Raw genomic sequence first — 18,388 nt, 5'->3', positions numbered from 1 at the left:
AATGAACCAAGGATAGATTTGATGCTTTGGGAATATCTGGGATGGCAAAAAATAGAAAAATCTTCCATGAAGTAAATAAAAAATGATCTCATAGACACTTGAAAAAGCAGAGGAGAACAGGAAAGGGTGGGGATAGTAATCTCCACTTCCTTCTCTGTCATATTCTGATAGAATGTTGTTACTTAAGTGTACAAAGATATGGACACGCCACATAAAAACACTGACTGAGGGCCCAACCCCACGTGCAGAACACAAACAGTATTCACACACACACACGGACCCTTCAAAAACAGAAATCCTATTGTTCTTTCAGAGAAAAAAACAACAATTAAAAACTGGACCTTAACATCGGAACGCACTGTCCTAAAAGACACAAAACAAATAGTGGTTTCCCCCTGCCATCCCTTCGCCCTTGGCCACTGCCCTGCCCCCCACTTCCTTCATTACGACCCCCCTCATACCCCTTGCACACAGAGCACCAAAAGAAAACGCAGGTTCCGTTCTAGTCCCTCCCTAGTCCCTCGTCGTCAGTCGACACTTTGTTGTTTCATGCCACCGCCATTAAGCCCCTATTATCAGTCTCACTCTGCCTCACGTGATGGCTGTGGCCACGACACAGTAACTAAGACTCACCGCAGTACCACGTCCCCATCAGCCATCATCACACTTCATATCAGTCAAGAGTCAACACACTGCTACCCATAGCACACAACTCCTCGTACAGCAAACAGGGCGATTCTGTAGCTAGGAGACGCAGAACAGTAGGTTATTGTAACTCTTTACTTAGCGTACTCTCTGTCTATTACGGCTGTACTGTATACTTCACTGGGGTGAAAAGGCCATTTACCATGAAATAGGAAAAGAGTGGGAGGCAGTCTTCCTCGATTTCCTTACCTGGGGCTCGTCTCGCTCCCCTTCCACACAGCAAAGAACATGATTATGGCTTGTTGACTTTTAGTAGCTCACCTCTCATTGTAGCTCACACCCTTCACTCAAGGCCTTTTGGCAGGAATCATGTACCCATTTTCCTAATATCGTGCCCACTCGAACCGTACTGTGCTGTCTTGGATATTTTCCTTTCACATTGTCCTTTCCAGCATGGTGGATGTGTAACCAAGCTAGCCGAGCTAGTCGCCAATGAAATGCTGCATGACACTACTGGAAAGCAATGTAGGGGACGATGACGGAATGTTTTTTTTTTACTGCATTAATATAGGTGGCATATGAATCTAGCACCGTCCTGCACAGAATAGTAATAGTAAGAGTTTGCATAGCCAGGAATGAGTTTGGGCGCCTTAAGATGATGCGTACGGAGGGAGGTACATGCCTGTTATATTTGCTCGACCTGTCCGTTTGTGTGTCCTGTCCGAGCCCTCATCCTACTCCCCGCCACATTCTAATGCTAGGTCAGAGGTCAGGGGTCATGTGAATGGGAGCGAGATGTGACACAAGACGACCCCACAGTCTTTCATTCTCCATTACCCTGTGCTAAAAACCAGGGAGGGATAGTGGGAGACAGCGTTACCCCTACCTTTTGTATAGGTGGGGTAGTCCTCTCCCTGGCTATTGCTGTTGCTCCACGTCTAAAAGAGTTTGGCTTCTATTGGTTTCAATTGGCGTTGTCGAGGCCAGAGGGCTTGGACTCCCTGCCTTGTCTCGCCTGAAAACAAAAACTAGGGGGAAAACTGGAGACACAACTAGAGCGAAACCCTTCTTAGACATGATGTGTAAATAACCGTTCAAAGTAAATGAGGGGGAGACGTTTGACCCCCATTGCGGGTGAATCTTACAACGAAAGGCCCCCTCTCTCTCCAACCACCTCAACCCCCTCCTTGCCCCCTTCCTACACCCTCATTATCTCTTTGTATCTCTTCTTGAACCCCCCCCCCCCTCATCCTCTCATCCAGATGAAAATACCTCAACCCCAGCCCATCCTTATATAATCACACCCCTCCCCATGTCTCTGTCCATTGTATACAGTATGAAACCATGTCTTGATTCTTTTTTTCACACCGTACTCACAATATGATTATTGTTGTCATCATTATTGATCATTCCAAGATTGTAAAACTGTTATTCCCCCCCACTTCATACACAGTAGAACAAAACAATTCGTAAAAATTCTAAACAGAAATTTGGGGGGAAACAACATGATGAGGAGGATTAAATAAGAAATGTCTGTATTATATATTAAACAATTAAAGTGCACTATTATGATTATTATTATTGCCTGTGATAAAGAACAATAAACTACATCCGAAGTTAAGAAACTGTGCCTCAATTCCTACTCTTCTATTAATTAGGATTACTGACCATAAATTGTGCTCAACATCTGCATTTTCTTTAGCAAAAATAGTATTAAATGTTTTTATATATATATATATAGATATATATTGCCAAATGTAGACTACACTGTGTAGCAACACGACAGATCCCGGGTCTGTTTTTTGGATGTGTAAATTGATTGATCATTTACTGTATTGACTCTATCGGCAAATGCGCTCGGAAAGGGTGTTCACCGCGTCACATGTGACAAAAAAAAGAGGCGGGGTTGTGAGAGTGATGTCATCCATGTATGTGGCTCTCTGGCGCCGCTGTCCACCTACTCCAGTCTGTCTTCACTGGGAGTGAGAGGAGAGGTTGGATGTAACAAAAAAGAAGAGATTCGGTGTTTGAATAACTCCTTTGGGGTGCTTTTACGGAAAGACATTTCAAGACTAATACAGGTATTTCTATTACATTATTGTCTACTCGTTGTGGTTTTCCTTGGGCGTGGTTTTCAGTGCGATGCTGCTAGTGTGTTGACTTTTGTGTGTAGCAAGCGATGGATGATGCGATATTGAATGAACCCACCATTCGTTCGAGGGATGCGGAACCAGGGTTGGGGAGTAACGGATTACATGTAAGGGATTACACAAAAAGGGTAAATCTAATCCGTTACCAGCAAAACTATTGTAATCGGATTACATATACTTTTGAAAAAGTAGATTACTTCCGCGATTACTTTTAATTTCAGAAAGGATGTTGCGAAAAATAATATTTGACACTTCTGTTTTCTCAATGACATTGAAATCAGCATTGAAAAAAAGGTTTACATTTGGGCCACTTGACCACAAGTCAGAGACCATTATGAACACACCAAATGTGTTTGATGGATCGCTGGAAAAGAGTAGGCGCCGCTGCCCACCTGTGTAGGCCAAACTATCGGCATCCAAAGATTATCCAATTTGAAAAGACACTTGGAGGTAGCAGTCTACGATGACAGCAGTCTACGGCGCATTTTTTAAATGTTAACCTTTATTTAACCAGGCAAGTCAGTTAAGAACAAATTCTAATTAACAATAACAATGACTGCCCCCTGTTCAGGGGCAGAACGACAGATTTTTACCTTGTCCGCTCGGGGATTCGATCCAGCAACGCTTTAACCACTAGGCTACCTGCCGTCCCAATGTGAATCACAATGCCTCTCATTTAGCTATTTGTGCCTTGCCCTTTAAACAGTTGCATATTATCAAGATATCAAAGTGTCACCAACAAAAAGGTAAACAATAAGCCTATAGCAAATAGCATTCATTTTTCACATGTAAATAACACTTTTCAGTAGTGCATTCCATGAGCGCAGCATTTATTTTTCAACTTGAATCAATGAGCCTTCAGTCCTCCATGACAACAAAATCGTAAACAACAGAGTAGGGCTGGCTAATAAGTAATTTGTTTTGAGGTTATTCTCAGGTAAAACAATTTGGCTAATCTGTATTTCCAAGTCCTCTTCTTGAAGATCAAGGAATGACTGGAATTCTGATAGACTTTGGTTTTTAATGTAAAGTTATAATTTAATCATATTAGTATATGTAGTAAAAAGCGGTGGGTTAGAAGAAGCCTACATAACCAACCTATAAAGTCAAACTGTAACATGGATTTATCCTTCAATAGATGTCGTTCAATTGGTAACATACATGTTTGTCTTCTTCTAATGCAGGGGTGTCAAACTCATTCCACGGAGGGCCTAGTGTCTGCAGGTTTTTGGTTTTTCCTTTCAATAAAGCCCTAGACAACCAGGTGTGGGGAGTTCCTAACTAATTAGTGATGTTAAATCATCAATCAAGTATAAGGGAGGAGCGAAAACCCGCAGACACTCGGCCCCCCGTGGAATGAGTTTGACACCTGTGTTCTAATGCCTCTTAAGGGGAAAGTAATCTAAAAGTAACTGAATGTAATCAGATTACATTACTGAGTTTGAGTAATCCAAAAGTTCCGTTACTGGTTACAACTTTGGACATGTAACTGTAACGGATTACATTTAGAAAGTAACCTACCCAACCCCGAGCGTAACATAACAGTTTCTGACGAATATACGATACAGTAATTAAAGAAAATATTTTATTCCAAGGCAACAGCATGCTACTTTGTCAGTGCATCATGAGTGTTGCATGCTTTTGGACCTCTAACAGCCAGGTGAAAGAATTATAGAGTCGTTAGGTAAAAACATAACTTTTAATTGCTTTGTTATAGGCCTACTTTTCATTTGTCTACGTGGGCCTATAATATTAAGGCTACTTAAGTAAAAATACTTTAAAGTACTAAAGTATTTTTTTGTGTACCTGTACTTTAATTGACTATTCATATTTTTGAATACTTTTATTCTTACTCCTCTACATTCCTGAAGAAAATCATGTACTTTTTATTCCATACATTTTCTCTGACACCCAAAAGTACTCGTTACATGTTGAGTGCTTAGCAGGACAGGAAAACGGTCAAATTCACGCACTTATCAAGAGAACATCCCTGATCATCCCTACTGCCTCTGATCTGGCGGACTCACTAAACACATGCTTTGTTTGTGAATTATGTCTGTGCTGGAGTGTGCCCCTGGCTATCTGTAAAAAAAAAAAAAAAATCCATATATATTTTATATTCATGCCATCTGATAAGGAATTTGAATTGATTTATACTTTTGATAGGTTACTTAAGTATATTTTAACAATTACACTTACTTTTGATACTTAAGTATATTTAAAACCAAATACTTTTAGACTTTTACTCAAGTAGAATTTTACTGGGTGACTTTTACATTTACTTGAGTCATTTTCTATTAAGGCATCTTTACTTTTACTCAAGTATGACAATTGGGTATTTTTTCCATCACTGTTTGCAACAAGTAGTTTTTTTGGCTAAAACATATGATAATTCCCTAGTTTGTAGGAATGTTGCATACGATTAGACTATTGGCTACAAGTAGGCTAGGGCCTAAGTAGGCCTGTAGTTTTCATGTAGAAACGTCACAACGTAGCTGAAATGTCTTTGCTGATAGGCCTACACACAGGCAGGAAGTGGATGGGAGACTGTTTAGCCCTAAATGGTCAATTAAATGTTACGTGCACAATTCATGTCACTGCAATCAGATATAGGTGGAGAAAGTAGACCTACCCTTTATATTCTGTATAATACAGATCTACACACACAGACAGTTAATTAGTTAATTGATTTCATTTATTATCAATTAACATGCAGTATAAACAACTGTATGTGGGCGCACCACATGTTCCCGCAGTTTTGGAGTCTGCGCATTGTGAATTCGTAACATTGCGTATTTGTACCATCGCGTTCACGTGCAAGTGAACTCCCAGAGCGAGTTCTTTCGTTGCTCACAATGATCACGCCAAACCTGCTTTACCACATAGTGTTTCATTTCCAAGACGCCCGTTTGCAAGGTTACTGAGTGCAAAGGTTATTTGTCAACTTGAAACTTGTTTCACCACCTTGCGAGGAAAGTAGCCTACTTAATAGTTGTATTTCCATAGTTTCATTCAGTGCTGTTTACCATGTAAAGCTTTTAAGACCCCACCTAGAGAGCTATAGCTGGGGGGGGGCTATACACACCGTATTGAACCAGTGTTCTCTGAAACTATTCCCATTCCTATTCCCATGACTCTGCGAATGTAGATGAATAACTCAGTAACTCATCTGGATTGTTTGCACACTGTAGAAATCAATGTTTGAACCTGTTCAGGGTTTGTGGATGCAGGGCAGGCATGTAGTCTTTCACTTGAGGAGAGGAGCGGGAGGCATGGCAGCTGCCTTACCCTGAGCATGGAAGACTCTTACTCTGAACAACAATCCTCTCCTTCATTCTCACAATACCTCGATTGTTGTTATTCTCTGTATGTGTGTGTCACTTGCACATTCTTTGTGTATTTCTGACTGTGTGCACACCTCCACATTTGGTGTGTGTGTGTGCATGGATTCTTTGTAATTTACTGTCACCTAGTTTAAACCCACACTTTCAATCTCTTTCAATCTCTCTCAATCTCTCTCGCTCTTGCGTTTCTTACTTCCTCTCTCTCTCTTTCTCTCGATCTTCTTACTTTCTCTCTCTCTCTCTTTCTCTCGCTTTTCTTACTGTCTCTTTCTCTCTGGTTGTGAGAGTCAGATGGTAAGAGAAAGGGAGAGATGCAAGCCCCATCAGGGTGAAAGGAGAAATATGCATTGCTCATTCCAACACACACACATATATTCTCTCTCTCTCACTCTCTCACTCTCTCTCGCTCTCTCTCTCTCTCTCTCTGTTTGAGCTACTCTAGCAAGTGACTTTGCAAGCTAGCTCAGTGCTGCCCTCTCTCATTGAGTAGCCCAAGTTGAAGGCCAACGGGGTACTGCAGGCTGCAAATGATCTTTATAGTTCCTTCCGTGTGCGGTTTTAAATGTGGGTGTATAGGTCAACCATCACATCCTGGGCCAATGTTGTCTGTGTCAGTGTGTACATGGCAGGTGTGTGTAGCTATTACAACTGGAATCGGTTCAGTCACGTCGGTGTGATGTGAACCGTCACACAACAGTGGCAAGCTGTACCGGTGAACTTTACCCCTGGTGTGTGTGTGTGCCCCTCACACACCTGTGCATATTTTTTTTCACGGCACAGTTACAGTATAGGCTACACTTATAGCTTTGACATTGGGAAATGCATTCCATTTCAACTATGTGAGGAATGACTGAGACTAGAACTGAACCGACAGGTAGTCATTGGCAGAAGTCATGTAGACCTAATCTACCCAGGCTCTTTATGTAGATCTGAAAGTATTGGATAATAGACTAATACTGAACAGTGGCACATTGCCTTTCACCAGAACTTGATTCAATCCGTGCGCACCTGATTAAACATGTCAATGTTTCGTCTTTCTCTTCTATAAAGGCTGTGACGATACCAGCGTCACAATATTTTTTACACGGCAAAAATGTGAACACGAAGCAGACCAAACTCTTTGGTCCTTTAAAAACCTGCTGCCTGTAAAATAGTGCGCTGTAGCTTGGAGAATAAATACATGTGACTCTGGATGACAACATAAATGATGTTCGTTTCCAACATCAGGGCTGTTTTCCTCATGAAGTGACATCCGCTTCGTGTGTTGTTTCCTCGCCACGATACTAACAAGTATCGCGATGCTTGGTATCGTCCCCGGCCCTATATTGAATAGATGTTAATATTATGGTTGAAATGTCACAGACAGATCATCTCATCATCTGTGGATCGTTGTTGTCAGGGATTGTCAGCGGACTCAATGGACGGAGCCATTGATGACATCGCCCCATTGTTTCCTATGTGAAGCCTCAGTGGCGCATTTGAACATCGGAAAGTGTCGTTTGTGCAGTTTGAGCTACTCCAGGAAGTGACTTTGCGGGCTAGCTCGGTGTGGCCCCCTTTCATTGAGTGTCTCACGTTGAAGGCCGGCAGGGTACTGCAGGCTGCAAATTAACATTATAACTTCTTCTGTGTGCGATATTTAAAAAAAAAAATTGTTCAAAGATTAACTTCTGGTGAAGTAGAAGCAAGTATTGGTACAATGATTGCGTTATGACATTTTTTTATATATATATTTTTTTTAATAACCATGAATATTGACCACTATGACTGGCATACTCCCATTGACTATAATGGGGAATCCTGCTTTCTGAATACATTGTCTGCAGTACCCCGGTCGGGACTGAAACTTGAAGATGTAGACCAGGGCTCCCCTACCCTGTTCCTGGAGAGCTACCTTCCTGTAGGTTTTCGCTCCAACCCCAGTTGTAATTAAACTGATTCAGCTTTTCCAGCAGCTAATTATTAGAATCAGGTGTGCTAAATTAGTGTTGGAGTGAAAACCTGGAGGACAGTAGATCTCCAGGAACAGGGTTGGAGTGAAAACCTAGAGGACAGTAGATCTCCAGGAACAGGGTTGGAGTGAAAACCTAGAGGACAGTAGATCTCCAGGAACAGGGTTGGAGTGAAAACCTAGAGGACAGTAGATCTCCAGGAACAGGGTTGGAGTGAAAACCTAGAAGACAGTAGATCTCCAGGAACAGGGTTGGAGTGAAAACCTAGAGGACAGTAGATCTCCAGGAACAGGGTTGGAGTGAAAACCTAGAGGAAAGTAGATCTCCAGGAACAGGGTTGGAGTGAAAACCTAGAGGACAGTAGATCTCCAGGAACAGGGTTGGAGTGAAAACCTAGAGGACAGTAGATCTCCAGGAACAGGGTTGGAGTGAAAACCTGGAGGACAGTAGATCTCCAGGAACAGGGTTGGAGTGAAAACCTAAAGGACAGTAGATCTCCTGGAACAGGGTTGGAGTGAAAACCTAGAGGACAGTAGATCTCCAGGAACAGGGTTGGAGAGCCCTGAGGTAGACCATCAGTACAATATTTTATGCAACTGTATGGTCCTGTTTCTATAGTGATGGTGCTATAGTTGTAACTGTATTTTCCTGTTTAATAGATGATTGTATGTGACTCTGGTCCTGTTTCCCTAGCGATGGCAGAGGCCCACCAGGCAGTGGCTTTCCAGTTCACCATCACCCCCGAGGGGATCGACCTGCGCCTTTCCTACCAGGCCCTGTTCCAGATCTACCTCTCTGGCCTGCGCTCCTGGAAGAAGAGGATCAGCCGCATGAGGGTAAAGAAGGACCAAGGGGGGTGAGGGTAGTTGGGGGTGTTTGTGTTTGATAACAAAATGGTGCAGAGACAACTTTGCAGTATTTTTTTAGTGTGTGATATTTCTTACATTATTTGCTCAGAACGTATCTTGCGTTATTACCTACAGCCACTTTACAACAGGAGTATAGTCTGCCTGGCTGGCATGAAAATGAACCACGGGAAAATCCTCCATTTGCTATTTAAGTGCATAGATGACATGTATTTTCCCCCCTGTCCCTGTGCAGAGACAGGTGCATGATAATGGTTCACTCATTCAAGGGTTTTCTTTATTTTTTTACTATTTTCTACATTCTAGAATAATAGTGAAGACATCAAAAATATGAAATAACACACATGGAATCATGGAATAACCAAAAAAGTGTTGAACAAATCAAAATATATTTTCTATTTGAGATTCTTCACAATAGCCACACTCTTGGCATTCTCTCAACCAGCTTCATGAGGTAGTCACCTGGAATGTGTTTCAATTATCAGGTGTGCCTTGTTAAAAGTTCATTTGTGGAATTTATTTCCTGAATGCATTTGAGCCAATCAGTTGTGTTGTGACAAGGTAGGGGTGGTATACAGAAGATAACCCTATTTGGTAAAAGACCAAGTCCAGATTATGGCAAGAACAGCTCAAATAAGCAAAGAGAAACGACAGTCCATCATTACTTAAAGACATGAAAATCAGTCAATCTGGAAAATTTAAAGAGTGCAGTCGCAAAAACCATCAAGCGCTATGATGAAACTGGCTCTCATGAGGACCACCACAGGAAAGGAAGACCCAGAGTTACCTCTGCTGCAGAGTTTAAGTTCATTAGAGTTAACTGCACCTCCGATTGCAGCCCAAATAAATGCTTCACAGAGTTCAAGGAACAGACACATCTCAACGTCAACTGTTCAGAGGAGACTGCATGAATCAGGCCTTCATGGTCGAATTGCTGCAAAGAAACCACTACTAATGGACACCAATAAGAAGAAGAGACTTGCTTGGGCCAAGAAACGCGAGCAATGGACATTAGACCGGTGGAAATCTGTCCTTTGGTCTGATTAGTCCAAATTTTAGATATTTTTTTTGTCTTTGTGAGATGCAGAGTAAGTGAACGGATGATCTCCGCATGTGTGGTACCCACCGTGAAGCATGGAGGAGGTGTGATGGTGCTTTTCTGGTGACACTGTCTGATTTATTTAGAATTCAAGGCACACTTAACCAGCATGGCTACCACAACATTGCAGCGATACACTATCCCATCTGCTTTGAGCTTAGTGGGACTATCATTTGTTTTTCAACAGGACAATGACCCAACACACCTCCAGGCTGTGTAAGGGCTATTTGACCAAGAAGCAGAGTGGCAGAGTGCTGCATCAGATGACCTGGCCTCCACAATCCCCCAAGCTCAAGCAAATTGAGATGGTTTAGGATGAGTTTGACCGCAGATTGAAGGAAAAGCAGCCAACAAGTTCTCAGCATATGTGGTAACTCCTTAAAGACTGTTAGAAAAGCATTCCAGGTGAAGCTGGTTGAGAGAATGCCAAGCGTGTGCAAAGCTGTCATCAAGGCAAAGAGTGGTTAATTTGAAGAATTTAAAATATATTTTGATTTGTTTAACACTTTTTTTGGTTATTTTTTGCGTTATTTCATAGTTTTGATTTTTTCACTATTATTCTACAATGTAGAAAATAGTAAAAATAAAGAAAAAACCCTTGAATGAGTAGGTGTGTCTATATACACCGATACTGTATATAGGACAACATGAGTATGTCTATGTATGAGAGAATATATGCATGTGTGTGTTCATGTTCTGTGAAATGCAATATGTAGGTGCTACAGAGCCTGATGCAGAGGGAAACGAGCTGGACTTTGATATATAGATATGTCAACAAATACCTTTTTGTTAGTACATTACTTACAGTATTTTGCTCTGCTCACTGTACAGCTGTGCAGATAAGTGTTTTTTTGTGTGAACTTGTTTCGCATGGCTTTTTTGTCACTTCCCTCAAGTTGTCTATGCTGTAGTGCTCAACTAGTTTAGTTAACTTTAATGTCCTCTGAGGCAATTCATTTTGCAGCAATCAGTACATACAGACAAAATCACATTTAAAACTACCGATATCAAAGGATATTTACAAGCAAAGAAGGCTCAATAATGGCTAGGCCTTCATGGACGTTAAAAGTATTGAACTCGTGTTCAATCCGACACACCTCCCAACCGGGTTGCTATGGTGTCCCTGTGCATGCTCAGACATTGTCATGAGACGTTGACTTGAAGCGTAGCCACACCCGTTCTTCAAGTTTTTGCTTCAACTCCAACGTTGGAGTGTTTCCTTTTGTGTGCAACAGTTCCTCTTCAGACTCCTGCCTCGGGCATGTTTAAGAGTTTGAATTGGGTGATGTTGAGATTAAGGGTTCAGTATGTACCACATGTTCCTCTACACCAGTCCTTTATTTTTATATACAGTACCAGTCAAAAGTCTGGTCACAACTACTCATTCAAGGGATTTTCTTTGTTTTTGCGATATTCTACATTGTAGAAAAATAGTGAAGACATCAAAACTATAAAATAACACACATGGAATCATATAGTAACCAAAAAAAGTGAAAAACAAATCAAAATATATTTGAGATTCTTTCAAGTAGCCACCCTTTGCCTTGATGACAGCTTTACACACTCTTGGAATTCTCTCTTCACCTGGAATGCTTTTCCAACAGTCTTGAAGGATTTCCCACGTATGCTGAGCCCTTGTTGGCTGCTTTTCCTTCACTCTGCGGTCCAACTCATCCCAAACCATCTTAATTGGGTTGAGGATAGGTGATTGTGGAGGCCAGGTCATCTGATGCAGCTCGCAATGTAGAAAATAGTAAAAAATAATGAAAAACCCTTGAATGTGTGTACGTACAGTATATCCATATGAATATACAGTATATCACCTTCACTTTCATCGTTATGCATATTTACTACTTTCTTTGCTATTCCTCAGGTAACCATATCCAATTCATCCTATATACTGACACTATGTTTTTCTACTGGTCTTTAAGTATCATGTACACTGACCTCTGTATTTTCTTCCAGTCCTACCGTTTCATATTCTATGTACAGTATATTCACACCGTGGTCTTCTTCTTCTGTGGTGACAGAACAGGGTGATCAAAGGGGTGTACCCCGCCAGCCCTTCCTCCTGGCTGTTTGTTGTCATAGCCATCCTGGCCACCATGTACATGCGCTCTGACCCCTCCATGGGCCTCATTGCCAAAATCCAGGAGCACCTGCCCGTCAGGTAACTAGCTATATTACTCACTACCTGTCCCTGTGAGGTAACTACATCATACACTGTCCTAGGGAGGAAGAGTAGAGCCACCCAGTTTATAATTGAGGTTTTACTACACATGACCTATGCCCTTATTAAAGCGACAGCCTGGGCTTAGTTGGCTATAGTCATGGCTGACTCACTGGACCATTTATGTATACTCACATTCCTGCACTCTCCTCCCATGATAACATTCATTGTGTGTGCGTGTGCGCGTGTGCGTGTACGTGTGCGTGTGGATCATTTCCCCCCCCTGTTCCTGCACATTTAATAATGGGCCATTCTAAATCGAAACATATTTTACGCATTAGAAAAGACAAGATTCAATTGAGAATAGGGTGATAGGTGAAAATATGTTCACTTGAGAGAACAGCACATGCAGCCTGAGGCAAGGAACAGAGCGCAAGTTTCTTTTTTTGTTGCTACTTTCTCAAATCATCAATAGCCTATAGTCGCACCATGCAGCCCATACATTTTTTGATTTCTAAGACATTCTGAGGTTTGTATCAGTCACAACTGAAGTTGCCAAATAACTCTAAATATAGTGTATAGGACCTGTTTCAAATGATCACTTTTACGCTCAAGATAGCCGCTTCACATGCACGCACGCACGCTCCGGAAACGGGAAAAATATCCTTTCTATTTTATTCAGCTAAGTTAAATTCTATTCTTCTTACTATAAAATCATGTAATGTAAAATAATGGCACGGGACTTATAAGCGTATCTTGTCTGATTTAATGAACAAGCCTACAGCCTATGGTATGGAGCATAGCCAGATCACATACAGTACAGATCATATTCTGTTCTTCAGAAATACATTTTCTTCACATCATAATGTTTCTTTAGACCTGACTAAAATAAGTAATGGATTTACTGTGATGATGTATATTCAATTCATTAATTAGATCTAGGTGTTCCAGAGGCGCGCATCAGTGGCTTGTAATGGAGGCCTGGAGATGCTAAACGTGATTTATATTAATTAACAGTCAATCACCGTGAGACTGGCAGTCTCTTTCATGACAATAACCGGCTGACGTGGGTAGGACTTGTTCTTAAAATTCATGCCAGTACAGGGCTGTAATCTTCTACGTTTGACCAACAGATGTCCTCATGTTACTTGTTTTTCTTTTATTCAGTGATGTTTTCTTAGAGTCTCTCGCAGACCTGCAGCCGTACTGACAACCAGTCTACTACTATAATGTATTTATTGTTGGTATTCTCTCTCTCCTCTCGCCTCTCTTCTCTCTCCTCTCCCCCACCAGTAGTCTTTCTCTGAGTGTCCAGGGCCAGACCATGCTGTCAGTGCTGGTGTTCAGTACCCTGCTGTGGCTGTCGCTCATCCTGACCCTGAGGTTCTGTCTCAAGCTGCTGCTCTCCTACCACCGCTGGATGTTCGAGCAGCACGGACACATCTCCACCACCACCAAAGTCTGGGTGGTATGCATGCTATGCCAGAGACAGTGGACACCTTAATGAGGAATCCCTCTTTGTACTTCTCACTCTAGCACTGTTTTTCCGTTTTTCTGTAGTATATGGATGGATGGAATAATAGTGATATTGTAATCGCTGGTCATGGTATTGGTTGTGGCAATAGTACACGCAGTGGCCAAAGCATGAACAGGAGAGGCAGCTGCAGTTGTACCACAGATGGGAACAATGTGACAGATATTTGACAGGATGTATAAATGTGAAGCATCCTCTTGGCGTGTCCGCTCACCTGCCAAATACGGTGGTGAGTGGATTATATTAACAGTCAATCATCGTGAGACTGGCAGTCTCTTTCATGACAATAACCGGCTGACGTGGGTAGATGCTTGTTCTTCAAATTCATGCCAGTACAGAGCTGTCATCTACGTTTGACCAACAGAGGTCCTCATGTTACTTGTTTTTCTTTTATCCAGTGATGTTTTCTTAGAGTCTCTTGCAGACCTGCAGCCGTACTGACAACCAGTCTACTACTATAATGTATTCATTGTTGGTATTCTCTCTCTCTCCCTCAATGAGGAAACTTTTGGCTGACATTCTGCACATATTCTCATCGATGAAACATTTGATCTCAATACAGTTTTCTATTCCCAAAAGTAAAATCTCTTATGAACAGAGCGGACTAAGTTTTGTGGACTTTAACCTATGCCAAAGTTTTTAATAATCGCATTGTTTAGGAGTGCAAAGGCAAATTGAGTTATTGCACTTCACAGAGTAGGCGTTCCCTAACGGAAATATGCAGACGAATGCTAGAAAACGGCAATAGGATCTCGCTACCTCCTTGCCTGTTCTGCCCACTATGACTAATTTGTTGCCATTGGAAACGACAGGCTGTGGTCTATCTTGGTTCAGTTATAAAAAATCTTTGGTTGTACTGTGGTTGTAGTTTTAGTAGATTCATTGATGTTCTCTCTCCCACTCTTCCACCCCGTCCCCCCCACCAGACCCTGGTGCGTCTGCTGTCTGGCAGGAAGCCTCTCCTGTACAGCTATCAGACCTCTCTTCCTTGCCTGCCCGTCCCGCCCATCAAAGACACACTGGAGAGGGTGAGTGTGCACAGATCCAGGATCCGCTTCCCCCAAACGCATAACCAACCTAAGAGTGCCCGGTTCACCCTAGTGGCGGAGATATAGTGGCTTCAGAAAGTATTCACACCCCTTGAATTTTTCCAAATGTTGTTGTGTTACAGCCTGAATTGAAAATGTATTACATTTAGATTTTGTGTCACTGATCTACACACAATACCCAATACTGTCAAACGGGATAAAAAAAAATGAATTAAAAATGAAAAGCTGAAATGTCTTGAGTCAATAACTATTAAACCAATCAAATGTATCAGTGAAATGTATTTATAAAGCCCATTTTACATCAGCCGATGTCACAAAGTGCTATACAGAAACCCAGCCTAAAACCCCAAACAACAAGCAATGCAGATGTAGAAGCACAGTGGCTAGGAAACCTAGGAAGAAACCTAGAGTTTGAACCAGGCTCTGAGGGGTGGCCAGTCCTCTTCTGGCTGTCCGGGTTGAGATTATAACAGTACACGGCCAAGATGTTCAAACATTCGTAGATGACCAGCAGGGTCAAATAATAATAATAATAATAATCACTGTGGTTGTAGAGGTTGCAACAGGTCAGCACCTCATGAGAAAATGTCAGTTGGGTTTTGGTATTTTTTGGTATTACTAAATGAGGAGAGTTTCCAAACCACACACCAGTCAGAGTTATACTTAAACTTCATCTTTAATTATATGAGCTTCACCATAGCCCTTTGACTCTCAGATCAATTCAGTGTCTATAAATGAATTCTGAGAGTGCTTACAAAAGAATACTAGTATCTTTTATAGCTAAGATACACCCCTCTCAACTCATATGACGAACTACAGATCTCAGGAACTTCACAAAGGACCTTTTACTTGAGAGAGGAGTATCCCATAGCCAGATAGCATTAGCTATAAATTATCGTTCAGTTTGGTCTCTAAGACAAGGTTCAAATCTTCATAGTACCAAAACATGACCTCATCCAATGGCATATATCAATTGTCAACTCTAGATACCCCCATCTCAAATACACCCCCCGTTCTCCCCACTCCTGGACCAGCTCACTGAGGGGAGTGACTTGTGCACAGACATTGTGGAGCCAAGAGATAATTGGTATATGAAGACAATGTTCCATTCTGACCTCTTCCTTTCTGATATTCTGCATATTACCAGACATGTAAAAGACAAGCCTGACCTCTCCCCTCTCTGGGCCCCAAGTGACTGAGCCCTAGCTGAGAAGGGAAAAGTGCAACTGTCAACAGTATAGTCCAAAGGGAGACATTCTAATGACAAGTTTTTCACATAAGCATATTATGTATATAAAACATCTTATTTATCTATGTTACCCAACTAATTCTGATTCATCCCCAACACTTTTCATAGCCGAGCATTCAGAGTTAGAGACAGCAGGTGCGGTAGAGAGAGGCTAGCACTGGAGTAATATGATCAAACCCCTTCGTTATGGCAAGCCTAAATAAGTACAGGAGTAAAAATGTGCTTAACAAGTCACATAATAAGTTGCATGGACTCATTGTGTGTACAATAATAGTGGTTAACAGGATTTTTGAATGACTACCCTATCTCTGTACCACACACAATTATCTGTAAGGTCCCTTAGTTGAGAAGTGACTTGCCTAGTTAAATTAAGGTTAAATAAAATGTTTTATTAAATTAGTCGAAGTGAATTTCAAGCACAGATTCAATCACAAAGATCACAGAGGTTTTCCAATGCCTCGCAAAGAAGGGCACTTATTGGTAGATGGGTGAAAAGGGAAAAAAGGCAGGCATTGAATATCCCTTTGAACATGTTGAAGTTATCAATTACACTTTGGATGGTGTATCAATATACCCAGTCACTACAAAGATACAGGAGTCCTTCCTAACTCCGTTTCCACTAAAGTAATACTGCAAAAAAACGTGTCAAAGAAATGTACTTTTTATTGAATACAAAGCATTATGTTTGGGGCAAATCCAACACAACACATGCACCTCCATTTCTCGCGTAGTTCATTTTACAGACACAAAAAGATGTCGCCGTGTCGAACGAACAAATTGTATCAGCGTTTATACAATTTTTGGGAAACTTCCTGTTTCTATCACAGCTGTCGTGATTTAGTTTTATGTGGTATGACTTTACTCACATAAAAACTGTGGAGGGATATGTGGTTACTGGGAGACATATTCACCTTTTCAGCAGGAAAATAACCTAAAACACAAGGCCAAATATACACTGGAGTTGCGTACCAAGACGACATTGAATGTTCCTGAATGGCGTAGTTACAGTTTTGACTTAAATCTGCTTGAAAATGGCTGTCTAGCGATGATTAACAACCAACCTGACAGAGTTTGAAGAATTGAAATGGCTGGTTGTCACCTGAAAACTGACAACGATTGAACATCCATTTTATCTTGGTCATTTTAAATAGAATGGACTGAATCAGAGTGGAATGGGTGCAACATTCATACCTGGGGTGTATTCACTAGAAATCAAACGGAGGCAAACAGAATGAAACCGGGAGGGACCTAGCTGAATTTTTTCGATATAAACTCTTGTTTTTGTTGCAAAAAAATTGAAGCTCGGCGTAAACGGTTTCCGTTGCACAATGTTTTGCTAAGGTGCTATACGTTCTGCTATGGCGTACAACTAATGAAGACACCACAGTACACTGTTTTGACCCGAGGTGTGTGGCGGGTCTCTCTCACTTAGTACCTGGAGTCAGTGCGTCCGTTGCTGAGTGGTCCGGGGTTCCAGCGGATGACTGTGTTGGCGGCTCAGTTTGAGAACAGTCTGGGGAACCGGCTGCAGCGCTATCTCAAACTCAAAGCTCTGTGGGCTACCAACTATGTGAGTGGACTCACTGCTGCACACACTGTTTGTTCACTCCCACAAACACATACACAGTTCGCTCACTCACTTAGGCTCATAGCTGTTGAAGTGTGATGATTTCACTTCTAATCTCTCTCTCTCTCCATCTCTCTGTCTGTCTGTCAGGTGAGTGACTGGTGGGAGGAGTACATCTACCTGAGAGGACGAGGCCCCATCATGGTCAACAGCAACTACTATGGCATGGTACTGCTCTTCCCACGATACATTATAGATATACACTGGGTATACAACACATTAAGAACACCTGCTTTTTCCGTGACATAGACAGACCAGGTGAATCCAGGGGAAAGCATTATCCATCCATTATCCATGATTGATGTCACTTGTTAAATCCACTTCAGTATGTGTAGATGAAGGGCAGGAGACAGGTTAAAGAAGGAATTTTAGGGTGTCTCGAGTGGCACAGAGGTCTAAGGCACTGCACGGCAGTGCTTGAGGCGTCACTACAGACCCAGCGACCGGGAGATCCATGAGGCGGCGCACAATTGGCCCAGCGTCGTCTGGGTTAGGGGAGGGTTTGGCTGGCCGGGATGTCCTTGTCCCATCGCGCTCTAGCGACCCCTTGTGGCGGGCCGGGCGCATGCACGCTGACTTTGGTGGTCAGTTGTATGATGTTTCCACCGACACGTTGGTGCGGCTGGCTTCTGAGCGAGCAGTGTGTCAAGAAGCAGTGCGGCATACTGTCTATGTGATACACTCTTTCTCTCTCCCACAACAT

General features: G+C 42.1%; 1 protein-coding gene across 2 annotated transcripts in view; it reads left to right on the top strand.

Moving 5' to 3' along the window:
* The first annotated feature begins 2,561 nt into the window (after positions 1–2,561).
* The window catches only part of cpt1a2b (carnitine palmitoyltransferase 1A2b), a 54,026-nt gene continuing 38,199 nt past the window's right edge, over positions 2,562–18,388 (top strand). Inside the window, exons 1-7 of one of the 2 annotated variants that reach the window (XM_055882798.1) lie at positions 2,562–2,726; positions 8,785–8,927; positions 12,087–12,226; positions 13,523–13,694; positions 14,687–14,788; positions 17,491–17,628; positions 17,776–17,853. In XM_055882798.1, coding sequence (XP_055738773.1) covers positions 8,787–8,927; positions 12,087–12,226; positions 13,523–13,694; positions 14,687–14,788; positions 17,491–17,628; positions 17,776–17,853 — 771 coding nt within the window. In that variant the 5' untranslated portion in view covers positions 2,562–2,726; positions 8,785–8,786. Of the gene's footprint in view, positions 2,727–8,784; positions 8,928–12,086; positions 12,227–13,519; positions 13,695–14,686; positions 14,789–17,490; positions 17,629–17,775; positions 17,854–18,388 lie in introns of both variants that reach the window. The other variant, XM_055882787.1, reaches the window with a different exon arrangement.

Source organism: Salvelinus fontinalis, chromosome 2, assembly GCF_029448725.1.
Source record: "Salvelinus fontinalis isolate EN_2023a chromosome 2, ASM2944872v1, whole genome shotgun sequence".
Lineage (NCBI taxonomy): Eukaryota > Metazoa > Chordata > Actinopteri > Salmoniformes > Salmonidae > Salvelinus > Salvelinus fontinalis.
This window is presented reverse-complemented; position numbering and strand designations above follow the sequence as displayed.